Below are 13300 nucleotides of genomic sequence, written 5' to 3' on the forward strand. Positions count from 1 at the left end.
AGCTTTGAGTTGGGGTGGGCGATATGGGCAAAAAAATGAAATCCCTGACTTTTTCACAAGAAAAAAATCAATTTTTATGACATTTTTTTTCTCCACCTTTTAAGAAAACAATAAGTACAAAAGACAGAGATAACTCAAACCCAATGTTGTCTGTTCAGTTATATTCTACTTTTAAAGGTCTTTTTAAAAAAACACTTTGTTTCAGTCTACTTTTATTTTTTTTTGTTAAAGCTGTATCCTGTCAATCCTGTAATTTTTATACAAACAAATGAGCAAAAATAAATGCTATTTATTCTAGTGTGGGATCACAAAATCCCTGTCTCCCTGAATAAGTCAGAGCCCTGGTCGGGGCACCCCAGTCTAAAAAGTCTGGACCCGCCCCTGCTTGTCAGAGCTTTCCTCGTTGTTGGTACGTTATATTGCTCTGCTCATCAGCGGATGGATTTATGATAAACAGAGGATTCAGTTGGTGGAACAGAGGGAGTTACAGAAAAAGACGGGACTCATGTTTGTCCAACCAGCACGCTGCTCTGGTTGATCGCTCATCATCATCCTGTCTCCCACCCCGCAGTCTATTTTCACAAATCATGATCTGCTGATGTATGTTTCTTCACCATCCAAATCTCAAAATGATCAGAGTATTGTCTTTGAAGAGCAGCAGGTTTTATGCGTGCTAATCACATCCGTAACAATCCGCAGGTGAACCTAAAGGGTCCTGGCTTCATAAATGTTTCAAAGATCTTAATCAAACTCCTGAAAAGTGACAGAAAACAGAGTATTTAAGGGCAGGCATTTGAACCCTTACTGATAAGAAGTTTAGTTTATATCAAACTCTTTGCGGTGTGAAAACGGACCTTGAGGAACATGTGTCTGTCAAGGTGCTGGGTGTCAAAGATGCACAAGAACATTTTTATGACATTCTAGTTTCTGTTGTTTGGTCAGTGAACTGCTAAATCACGCTGCACACACATGGAGTCAGCGCTTGATGCGGTACAAAAGGTACGCAATAGCGTGGGAGACAAATTGCAACTTGTCATTTTTTAAATTGTCCACAAAGAAAAGTTTGAATTAATAGATATATCACCCAGGCCAAACTTTGAGTGTATTTTTGTGCCTTGCATGATTGTGTTGTGCTCCTCTTAGACCTCATTGAGCTCAAGGTTTTGCTGGAGGATGCAGAGGACAGGAAGTATCCGGAGAAAGCTTTGTTCCGTCGTCTGAGGGAGATGGTCAAAGAGGCAGAGACGTGCAGCTCGGTGGCTCAGCTGCTGCTCAGTCGCAAACAGAGGCACAGGTCTGTGAATAACTTTATCATCAAAACTTATTTGCATATTATAACTTAGAAAATCTGTGTATTTACCTTTTTATAATAGATTTTATACAAATGAATATGTCTGACCATAAACTTTTTGACTGTTAATACCTGCTACCCTCAGATCAGAAGTCTCTCATTTAACCCAATAATGTATTTTTCATAGTATTTCAATCCCATGTTTATTCTTTTTACTAAGTCAGCAAAGTATCTGCTAAGGTTTGAATACAGACCATCACACTTCTGTTTTTTCTGTTGCCTGCAGCAGCCGTCTGCGCTCTGAGAGCAGTCGTAACAGAACCAAACTAACAGTGGATGAACTCAAAGCATTTGTGGATCAGCTCTTCAGGCTGCCCTGCATTATCAGCCAAGCCAGACAAGTCAAGGTGAGTCCATACACTCATTTCTCATTGCATCTCTTATCTTAGCTCCTCGTATGGTTCTCTGTTGCCTGACTTCTTCCTTCCATTTTTCTCCAACGTGCATGTCCACTCAGGAGTTACTGGAGAACGTTGAGGACTTCCATGAGCGAGCCCAGGTGGCACTCTCAGATGAGACGCCTGACTCCTCCAAGCTGCAGGCCCTCTTGGACCTGGGTAGCGGCCTGGATGTAGAGCTTCCACAGCTTCCTCGTCTCAAGCAGGAGCTCCAGCAGGCGCGCTGGCTCGATGAGGTGAGCCTATGAAATAAAAGTATCTTTTTTAACTGGGCGGTCGTAACTCCAGCATCATTTAACTTCTGCTTTCCTTGTCACGTCCCAGGTGCATGTTACTCTAGCTGAGCCTCACAGAGTCACCCTGGAGCTGATGAAGAGGCTCATTGACTCTGGGGTGGGCCTCGCTCCTCACCACGCTGTGGAGAAGGCCATGGCTGAACTGCAGGAGATTTTAACCGTCTCAGAAAGATGGGAGGATAAGGCCCGCGCATCCCTGCAGGCCAGGTCGGTTACACCTTTACAAACTCTTTAAGATGTACGAGGAAGCTCAAAGCAGTTTCTAATCGCAGAAATCCTCCTCTTTGATGCCTATCTTGTTCCTTTCTCGTCTGTGTTTACTCAGGCCGAGACACAGCATGGTGACCTTGGAGAGCATTGTGGTGGAGGCTAGGAACATTCCTGCGTACCTCCCAAATATTTTAGCTCTGCAAGAGGCCCTGCAGAAAGCCAAGGAGTGGACTTCAAAGGTGGAAGCAATCCAGGTACTGTTTGTGTTTCATTTGTATCATTTAGATGTTCACAGTGCCCAACATCTGAGAGTCTGCTAACTTTGACCTAAATCAAATTAACACCCACTCAACTCTAAACTGCACGGCTCCACATTGCACCTTGCTTCTGTTTCTCATTATTATTATGATTACTATTTTTGTTTTTCTATAATTATTCTTTATTTTTATTTTATTTTTCTTTATATTTTTTGTATGTTTTTATATTCTATATCTTAACTTTCTCTATATTGTATTTTACAGAGTGAACAGCAAGTAATTCTGTATTATTTTCTTGTTAACTATTGCACCAACACACTAAGTTAAATTCCTTGTATGTGCAAATGTACTTGGCATTAAAACTTGATTCTGATTCTGATCAAATGCATGGTCTAACATATCTTCACACAGAGTGGCAGCAGCTATGCTTACCTGGAGCAGCTTGAGAATCTTCTGGCCCGAGGTCGCTCTATCCCTGTTCGGCTTGATCCTCTAGCCCAGGTGGAGTCTCAGGTGGCTGCAGCTCGAGCTTGGAGGGAAAGAACTGCTCGTACCTTTCTCAAGAAGAACTCCACGTACACTCTGCTGCAGGTGGGAGGGTTTGAAGTGTCCCTCATCAAAGTCTTTGAACTCTAGCTCTGATGGCAGACACTGCTCTGTGTTCTGTGGGTTGTATCTTACAGAATGAAAACAATGCGTATTCATTTTCATTATCTCCTCCACCCTTTGTCTCAGGTCCTCAGCCCTCGTATAGACATCGGGGTTTACGGCAACAGCAAGAGCAAAAGGAAACGTGTCAAGGAGCTGATGGAGAAGGAGAGAGGAGGCCTTGACCCCGACACGTTGAGCGACCTGGAGGACAGCCTGGAGGAGGTGCGAGACCCTTCCACTGTTGTAGCAGCCTTCAAAGCCAAAGAGCAGAAAGAAGTTGAGGCTATCCACTCACTCCGTGCTGCCAATCTTGCCAAAATGGCCATGGCCGACCGCATAGAGGAGGTCAAGTTCTGTCTGTGCCGAAAGACTGCCAGCGGCTTCATGTTGCAGTGCGAGCTCTGTAAGGATTGGTTCCACGGAGCATGTGTGCCGCTGCCGAAGACTGGATCCCAGAAGAAAGTGGGTGTGGGTTGGCAGACTAACAGCAAAGACTCTAAGTTCCTGTGTCCCCTGTGTCAGCGGTCAAGAAGGCCAAGGTTGGAGACCATCCTGTCCCTGTTGGTGTCGCTGCAGAAGCTGCCAGTGCGTCTGCCTGAAGGAGAGGCGCTCCAGTGTTTGACGGAGAGGGCGATGAGCTGGCAGGTAATCAACAAAGCCTCTCAGGTTACAAACCTTCTCTTAATTAACATAATACGCCTACAAATACTTAACACCTGTTTCACTACCTGTCCAGGACCGAGCACGTCAAGCTCTGGCTACAGAGGAACTGTCCTCAGCTCTGGCCAAACTGTCGGTGCTGAGCCAGCGCATGGTGGAGCAGGCTGCCAGGGAGAAAACAGAGAAGATCATCAACGCTGAGCTGCAAAAAGCTGCAGCCAACCCTGACCTGCAGGTATGTAAGGTCTGGTTAAGGTGAAGGTCTGTTTGTGGTCAGAGATCCAGCTTTGTTCTGATCTCAGTGAGTTTCCAGCAACTTCTGATTGGGCTTTTGGTGTACACATGAAAAAAAACACCAACAGAGGGCGCTGTTGTGTTAGCACTTCTAAGATGAAACCATAACATTGACTTTGTAGGGTGTAAAAAAAGAGTTACATGTGATGCCTGCTGCATTGTTTCCTAAAGATTAGAAAAGAAAATTAATTAATAGCCTCCAATAAATACTTTCTGTAAATGTTTTAAAAAGTACAACACCTGTGTTTATAATCTTGTGATCCTGACGCAGCGTACAGAAACCGCCTCAGATTGGTTTGTTTTGATGCAGGAGAAGTTTTTACTTTGAAAGAGTTACAAACACAGGAACATCTCCATAGCTCAGTTTGTTTGTGTTTGTTTCTCTCTCCTCTCAGGGCCACATCCAGACTTTCCAGCAGTCTGGTTTCAGCAGAGCCACGTCTCCACGCCAGTCGGTGGACTACGATGATGAGGAGACGGACTCAGACGAGGACATCAGGGAGACTTATGGCTATGATATGAAGGTAAAGCAGACAGCAGGGACTTCTGGTGTTGAAACAGCTGAGGCAGGAGTATTTAGCACTTCCTGTGTGGATTTTTTTGGTGTAGGATCCAGGTGAGGTGAAGCCCTACCTATTCTGTGATGAAGAGATACCTGTCAAGTCTGAGGAGGTGGTCAGTCACATGTGGCCGACTGCGACGCCTTCCTTCTGCGCTGAACATGCCTACTCCTCAGCATCCAAGTCCTGTGTGCAAAGTGAGACTGTATACCCACTACTTTTACGATTTAGTGACTCAAACTGCTTCCATAACAGTCCCTCTTCATCAACTCTATTTATTTACATCCCAGATCTGGGCACTCCCAGGAAGCAGCCCAGGAAGACTCCTCTCATCCCCCGCAGCCTGGAGCCACCTGTGCTGGAGCTTTCTTCGCAGGCTAAGGCCCAGCTGGAGGACCTGATGATGCTGGGAGACCTGCTGGAGGTATCTTTGGATGAGACCCAGCATATCTGGAGGATCCTGCAGGCTACACACCCCCCCTCTGAGGAGAGATTCCTGCAGGTCATGGAGGTATGGAGTCTTAAGCCGCGTTTCCACCAAGCACTGCAGCTCGGTTCAGTACGGTTTGTGTTTCCACAGCAAACTGTGCCCTCTCGTGGTAGGCGGCGTGTAAGCCGGATGGCAAAAGCCGCAGCTGTCAAATAATAGCATGACGCTGTAGCAGCGCGACACAGTTTACCCCGCTAATAAATCCAACGAAAAAAACGCGACACAGTAAACAAAGAGCATAGATGGAAGACATGCAGCATTTCGTCCTCTCTGTGATTAGCATGTAGCTCTTTGATTAGGGATGCACAATAACTTTTTTCTTGAACCGATACCAATAACCGATAACTTTCAGCTTCTACAGGCCGATACCGATCACCGATAAAACACACTCTCAAACATTTATATATTAACCTGAGATCATGACGTGAATTCTATAAACAAAACCAAAATACCATTTTAACTGCAGCTACTGTGTACAGTATAGTGCCTTCTATGCATCCTATATATTTTTTTTTGTACTTGTGTGCTGGTTCTGTTCTTTGGTTCAACTGCTGCTGGAATCTGATCCTGAGGGATTAATGAAGTTCATATCTATCTATCTATCTATCTATCTATCTATCTATCTATCTATCTATCTATCTATCTATCTATCTATCTATCTATCTATGTATGTATGTATGTATGTATGTATGTATGTATGTATGTATGTATGTATGTATGTGTGTGTGTGTGTGTGTGTGTGTGTGTGTGTGTGTGTGTGTGTGTGTGTGTGTGTGTGTGTGTGTGTGTGTGTGTGTGTGTGTGTGTGTGTGTGTGTGTCTGTCTGTCTGTCTGTCTGTCTGTCTGTCTGTCTGTCTGTCTGTCTGTCTGTCTGTCTGTCTGTCTGTCTGTCTGTCTGTCTGTCTGTCTGTCTGTCTGTCTATCTATCTATCTATCTATCTATCTATCTATCTATCTATCTATCTATCTATCTATCTATCTATCTATCTATCTATCTATCTATCTATCTATCCTTAAAGGGCTCTGGCTTCTGGTTTGATTCAAATGAATATATTTTCACTACAGTAAATAAGGTTCACTTATTTTTTCTGCAACTTAAATGTCATAAAAAATTAATAATGGAGACGCCAAAATTTCGCAAAACTTCTCAAATTAAGATAAGTAGTTTTTTTTGCTCTGATGAGGTGTTTTTTCAGAGAAGTTTATCGCAAAAAAAGCAATGGAAACACCTTTATCACAAAAACATGTCACGTTTTCATAATACACCTCTTTCACCTCCACGTACGTGTCACAAATGGACTCTGGCGTTCATACTATAACAGTTCTGCTGTTAGTTCTGTGTTCAGTGCAGATGTTTGTGTTTTTGACCGTCAGTATGAAGGCATCATGATGGCTGTGAGCGGATCAGATTTCCAAATTTCTTGGATTTTCCAAAAGTGTCTAAGTCCCATTACATTATTAGCATCTTCAGCCCGGGTGTCCTCATGCTTTCAAAACTCAGTCGAAGCGACGGTTACGTTTCAGCTGACTGATTAGGTTTGAAGTATTGATGCTGCTCCCTTTTCCTCCTCATGGAACTTTCCTGGAATAACTGTCTTCTTCAGAAACTTTAAAGAAGTCTGACTCAGTCGACTCCATGTTTTCCTTTTTTGAAGCGTCAACATGCTGGGCTGTGTTGTGATGCAGTTTGGGTGTGATGGAAAATCACGGCTCACATGCTTGTATTTTTAATGTGTAATATGTAAAAAAAAATACTGTGGATGCCAATTCAAGTCTGTAACTACAACAATATGACCGAGTTAACGAGTCTTTTCTGACATGAGGGGGAACTCTTACATTTTCACAGTCAGGAAGCGTTTTTTATTCATGCCGATGCCGCTTTAACGCATCACTCACTGCAGGCCGTTCATGTCTTACAGTGGGAGCGGGCACCGCCACGCTGACAAACATACACGTTTTCTGGGCTAGCTGCCGTAATATCGGACCGATAGGAATGACGTAAAATTTCCCATTATTGGCTCGATAACTATCAGTTTGATAGTCATCAAAACAAACATTTAAAACAAACTGAAACTGTGGTTTGAACTGTGAGCCACTAGATTTTTCACAGGCTTTGAACCCTGCGGCTTTAACAATAGTGCGGCTAAATTACAGAGTTTTACCGTCTAACTAGCTTCATAGCTTTGTAGCATTAAACTAATACATTTCTTGATTATTTTCGTGATCAATAAAATACGTGCCAACGAAAAAAATGAGTTTTGCAGAGTTTTGACAGAGTTTAGGCATAAATAGCCAGCCTGTTCCGGTGCGTCCGGACGGAGTGGCTGCTGTCATGTCAGCAGGTGTTTCTGCTGATGGGAAAGGGACAACAAGCGTTGTGCTAGTCTGCTTTAAGTTTGTTTTTTACTTTTTTGTTCAATAAACATGTAGCTGAAAAATGTCTTTGATAGACTCTTGATCTGAGGATGAAGCCTGAGCGCAGTCCAGCGCCATATCATGTTGTTCTGTTGGGCCAGGCTATTGCTTTTACTCCTTTTGAGTGATGATGATAAATATCTTAAAACAGCATTAAATGATTCAGGAATCCGACCTTGGATTGATAAAGCTGTGGACCGAGCAGCTGCCTCAAAAGTTTTTGTGTTTGTGGATGTGGTTCAGGCTCTGAGTCCGAACTGTCGCCCTCTGTTCTTCAGTCAAAATCACTGCCAACAATCCGTCAGTATCTCTGCGTAAGTATCTTTGTTGTCGAAAAAACATGATAAACGCAGAAAAATCACATCTGTGAAATGTTCCGTCTCATGCCACAGCCTTCTGTTTTACAGCAGCAGTGTTTAGAGGAATAAAAACTCAGAAATCTTAAGCGCTTCATTAGACAACCTTACAGGCTTGGTCCAAAATGTTATTAGTAAGTTCCTTACCATTTTTAAATAAATTGCAAAAAGTTATTTTTGTCTGCAAGTATTCTTCTTTCCTCAGACCCAGTTTGCTCACCAGTACAGAGCACTTTAAGCTTGAAATGGGACGAGCTTCTCTTCCAAAAGCACATTGTGGGCAAAGGCCTTTTTATATCACAGTATTAGACATTTTCCACCTGCTAGGTAGGATGTGTTCACTTATAACACAGAACAGAGTCAGAATCATGTTTTGAAAAGACTTCACTTTTTTACATGTTGGAAAACCGTGATGTAATACCTTTATCGCAATATGAAGGAAAAATACCCTGATATAAATTTTGGGTCATATCGCCACCCCTAATCTGTCCAGGGATAAGTCAGTGGAAACGCCACAAAATGCGTGCCGTACTGAGACGAACCAAACCAGTCTGCTTGGTGAAAACGCGACTATACACTATGTACACTGATAGCCCAGCTGGATCTCTGATCTGATTCAAAGGTCAAATAGAGTAACGACTCTCCTGTCATGAGTAAGTTGTATGATTTTACGCTGATTCATGTTTCCATCTTGATCCACAGCCTGATGACTCTCTGATGGAGAAGCCTCTGAAGATAAAGCTCAAAGACTCCGAGAAGAAGAGGAAGAGAAAGCTGGAAAGAGCCGAGCACCATCACATGCTGATGGCAGCTGCTGCAGCTGCAAGCGGAGCCTCTGCAATGGGCGACATGCGACCAGCCAAGTCCAAAGACCTGAAAAGGGTCGGTCTGGAACTGGGTCTCAGTGTAAAACCCAAGAAGAAGAAACTCAAACTCAACTTGGACAAGAACCGTGAGATGAAACAGCTGGCAAAGCGGTTAGCCAAGGAGGAGAAGGAGAGGAAGAGGAAGGAGAAGGCAGCTGCAAAGGCAGAGGCCATCAGAGAGGGTCTGGAGAAGAGGAAGGAAAAGAAGATTCTGGACATTCCTTCCAAGTACGACTGGTCCGGCGCCGAGGACTCCAACGATGAAAACGCTGTGTGTGCAGCCAAGAACTGCCAGAGGCCCTGTAAAGATAAGGTGAGCACTTAAGGAAATGAGACTCACTGAGAGTTTCGTCTTTTCCCTCAAACACATGTCCCAGAGTCACCACAAAGATGTTTTTAAGAGCCCTTTTGTAGCGAGAGAGGCACAAAGCAGAGAATCATAGATGATTGACCAAATCCTTTACGGTAGCTGGAGGTTAAAGTCTAACAGAGGTCAGAGGCGACTTTGAGACTGTAGACCTCTTTGAAACTCAAAGGTTTGCATCAGTTACATTTCTTAAAGCTCATCTTAAACCATGTGAACACAGGTTCATGGGATTATTCCCACCGCACAGTCCATTGATATTTGGGTTCATTTCTGCTATGAGAAATGATTTAAGATTTGATCCATCTGTTTGAAGCTTTCTCAGATATCCTGTAAAAAAATGAGAAATCTTAAAACTAAAGCACTAAGTAGTACATAAAAAATACTTAATTGACATTTTTACAGAAATAGATAAACAAAAACTGATCATTTGTTTTTAATAAACTAGAAACACTCAGCCTTTTGTCTTGTTTGGTTAAAATGATGGAAATAAGGAACTAAATTTGTTTTCTAATTGATCAGACAGTGTGTAGGTGCCTCTAATTTTCCTCTAATGTTTTTTCCCCTTGCAGAATGATCCGTAAATATTTTGAGATATTACACTGAGAGGACTGTATTTTTCTTTTTTGACTTTTTTTATGGGGAATATTCACACTGATCCAAAGATAAAGATGGTGTCTCTAGATATTTCTTTACATCTGTCTGGAAACTTTGGGCAACAGACTTTGAATTTTAAAAACGTACTGAAATATTTTAATAACATTTATTTTTCTTTTTTTATTGAATGATGTGGGATTAGGATAAATTCATGGGGCTTATCTTAATTACTGAACAGACACATCAAGCTCATCAGCTAAAGATTCCCTCTGTGTGCATTCGCTGCCGATCCAGTAAATGGTGTTGGCATACCAGGTTCCTGAGGCCTGATGTGGACTCAGTCGCTGTTTTCTAATGAACCCTGGTTTTTGCTCGCTGTCATGATGCATCAGCCACACCACCCTCCTCTCTGACGCTCTGACAGAAGCGGTAAATTCTGGCTCTCTTTTTCATCGCAGCAGGTCCCAAAGTTGTCCAAACTCTCAGCAGCCGGTGTTTTCCGGTCAATGACACATGTTTTCTGTTTGAGTTAATAACGAACACTTTTCTAAATGAACATCATGGAACTTTATTGAATATCAACAGCTGATAACAGCACTGGAACACCTTAAAGAGAGTTAAACATAACGTATTAACAGGTCACACTGATGTGGTCCTTTGGAGGGACAGCGCTGCAGACACTCCTACAGGTTAACCAGTGGCTAGTCTTCTTCCCTGTGTGTTCCCAAAGCAGCCAATCAGAGTACTGTAACTGGTAGGCCTGCAGGTCTGTGAGAGGAGGAGGAGGAGGAGTGATGATGATAAAGATATGAAGGAACTTGAAAGTTTTCTCCCCCTGAGCAATGTCCTCTTTATCAGAATATGAGCAATGAACACATTTCAGAAGTTTGAAATTGTTGCTAAATTGAGGAAAAAATAATAAAATGATGAAAGTTTTTTTTTTTTTACTCAGCATGTCTTCATTCTTACATTTAATCTGATGGATGGTCTGAGTAGAGTAGAGGCACAATTTCACCATTTGAAGCAATTGGCTATCAGCTGCTCTTATGTTTCCACTGGGGACACCAAGAACAGCAAGACTTAAACTGAGTTACTCTCATCATTGTTGCAGATTTCTCATACCATACACGTCTTGGTAGATTAAAAACAGATTTTGGAGTTTGTTTCTGTCGTAATATGTCATCCTGTCCAAGTTTAATCCTTCCACTGGTCCAGTGGCTGCTGGGTGAGGTCCAACACCTTTTGCAGCTTTTTCTAAAGGAGCACCTGGAATAGAGGGAAACATAAACTGTGGGACACATGAGAAGAAACAACCTCATAAATCTTATCTTTAATGCTTTTATTTCACATTTTTCATAACTATATGCTTAGGTTGAAATATATGCTTTTATTGTGAAAGGTCAGAAAAGGCATTCTACTAGGTAGGACACAAGAATAAAGAAAATCAGAGGATCAATAGTTAGATTAAAAAAAAAAAAGTTTGAACTTTTTGAGATGAATTGCTGCTTTTTGTCATTTGAACTGAAATGAAAGAATGATAGGCCATAGATATTAAAATAACATATGGATTCAAACCAGGAAACCAACAGGTTGCATAATAAATCAGACTCCTTTGATAAATGTATGCACTTCTTTACTGAATGTCACCGTTGTGCATTGTAGCTCTGCTCCCTGTGTTTCTGACTGATCACACTGGCTCCACAGCCTCATCCACGGCCCTGTGAGATCTGAAGCAGTCAGAGGAGAAGATGCTCATTGACAGCAGCTGAGGACTTGGACTATGTGGATTTTGAATATTTTTGATTGTCTTTCACTGAACACGAAATGTTGTGATATCAAATCTTACCTGAGGTCATCTTCACCTCGCCTGTGTTTCGTAACGCTTTGGTTTTCTCCTTCTATCAATCAAACAGTGACCAACCTGGAGCTTTTACATCTGTTAAAAATTAAACTTCCAAATTTAGTGTTTTGTTTGGCAGCCACGTTTCTGTCAATACTTGAATTCATGTTTGTGTGTTTGTGCCCCTCACATGTCTGCTGCTGTGTCTCCAGGTGGACTGGGTGCAGTGCGACGGCGGCTGTGACGAATGGTTCCACCAGGTGTGTGTGGGCGTGTCATGTGAGATGGCTGAGACAGAAGACTACATCTGCATGGACTGCTCCAGGAAGGCTTCCGGGGTCATGGTGGGAGGAGGAGCCGGGATGACTGTGGAGGAGGTGACAGAGGAGGAGAGCATGATGGTAATGGCAACGTCAATTTGTAGTGCGAGCACACAGAATCTCCCTCCTGGGACAGTCCTGACCTCCTGGACCTCCACTTCTCACCTCAACACGAGTTCACATCAGCAGCAGCAGGAGGACGAGGAGGACGAGCCTCAGCAGGGCAGTTAGCATCAGATGAAGGACTGAGACTGAGACTGCACCCCATGTATTGAGCATAACACAAACCTAGTGTCCAACTAGATTCCCACCTCCAGAACTGTCGGAGCGCACAGCTTTGGGGTGATAGAAGGACAGAAGAACCAGGGAGAGAGAACCGGGGAGAGGATCCGGGTACTTGCCCAGACAACAGAGCACAAGAAAGACCAGGAGAGTGTGAAGACCCTGACTGTCACCATGTGGCTTCAGCAACAACACACTTTGTCTCTGTGCACTGGGATGATGATCATGATGATCATGATGAAATGGTTCTGAGCACACATAAAAGCTTTGCAACAGTTTTAGGTCTAAAAACCTCCACCTTCTACTTCCTGTTCCTCCCTGGGCGATAATAACAAGCTGTGGTTCACTCACGTATAGTCAAACACAGAACTGCTCCTGCTGTTGTGCGGAGTGCAAACAGGCAAATAAACAGATGTGTCCCTCTTTGTGTTGTCCTGGACGTCCTGGCCTGCTCCTGACCCCCCCTGATCTTCTCTGTCCTGCGGCCCTGCAGAAACCAACATCTCCATGTGTAGGACTCCAGGCTAGGAACACAAGGGGTGGTTGCGTAGTGGAATTATTTATAATGTACATACTTTGAGGCAATGAAAAGAAATGGATTGTGGCTTTTTTTGTTTTCTCACCTTTAATAAACGATTCCTAGTCAAATGATTCAGTGTGATGCTTTAACTCTTTTTCTGTCTCAAAGGAAGTTTGTTTCATTTCTTTGATTTAAACTTTTCATGAATTAAAAAACAGAGACCAAATGACTTTGATTGTCTCTCTCTTTGCGTTATTGGTGGTGCAGAAACGCCACCATGTGACCCACCAATCATCGTGAAGGAAAAGGATTAATGTGAAGTGACGAGTTAAGCCTCACGCTTCCTGTCTTACTCATTAAGCCCAATTAGAGGAGCCATGTGGAAACTTGTTTTGCAGCTCTGGAATGAGGCAGAGTGTTGTGAAATCCTTGATACGGTTTGCTTTTACTCTTTTTAATAAGCCTGGAAATGTTCCTGTCACACAGAATGCTTCATGATTAACACATGAAGGTTTTTTCTATTTGTCCCACTTTTGTTTTTTAGTTTTCTTGTTTGATCTTAATGAAGTAACA

The 13300-nt window shown here is 42.9% G+C and overlaps 1 protein-coding gene across 2 annotated transcripts in view; it reads left to right on the forward strand.

The window, feature by feature from the left end:
* The window catches only part of kdm5a (lysine demethylase 5A), a 29895-nt gene extending 17029 nt beyond the window's left edge, over positions 1-12866 (forward strand). Inside the window, exons 17-29 of one of the 2 annotated variants that reach the window (XM_074697780.1) lie at positions 1144-1294; positions 1578-1698; positions 1809-1985; positions 2074-2252; positions 2371-2509; positions 2924-3103; positions 3248-3808; positions 3900-4058; positions 4513-4641; positions 4727-4874; positions 4968-5188; positions 8641-9117; positions 11818-12866. In XM_074697780.1, coding sequence (XP_074553881.1) covers positions 1144-1294; positions 1578-1698; positions 1809-1985; positions 2074-2252; positions 2371-2509; positions 2924-3103; positions 3248-3808; positions 3900-4058; positions 4513-4641; positions 4727-4874; positions 4968-5188; positions 8641-9117; positions 11818-12156 — 2981 coding nt within the window. In that variant the 3' untranslated portion in view covers positions 12157-12866. The remainder of the gene's footprint in view (positions 1-1143; positions 1295-1577; positions 1699-1808; positions 1986-2073; positions 2253-2370; positions 2510-2923; positions 3104-3247; positions 3809-3899; positions 4059-4512; positions 4642-4726; positions 4875-4967; positions 5189-8640; positions 9118-11817) is intronic. The other variant, XM_074697781.1, reaches the window with a different exon arrangement.
* Positions 12867-13300: the final 434 nt, after the last annotated feature.

The sequence above is a fragment of the Halichoeres trimaculatus genome, unplaced genomic scaffold (assembly GCF_033239565.1).
Source record: "Halichoeres trimaculatus isolate MK-OKI-2021-1 unplaced genomic scaffold, fHalTri1.1 fHalTri1_scaffold_21, whole genome shotgun sequence".
NCBI classification, from domain to species: Eukaryota; Metazoa; Chordata; class Actinopteri; order Labriformes; family Labridae; genus Halichoeres; species Halichoeres trimaculatus.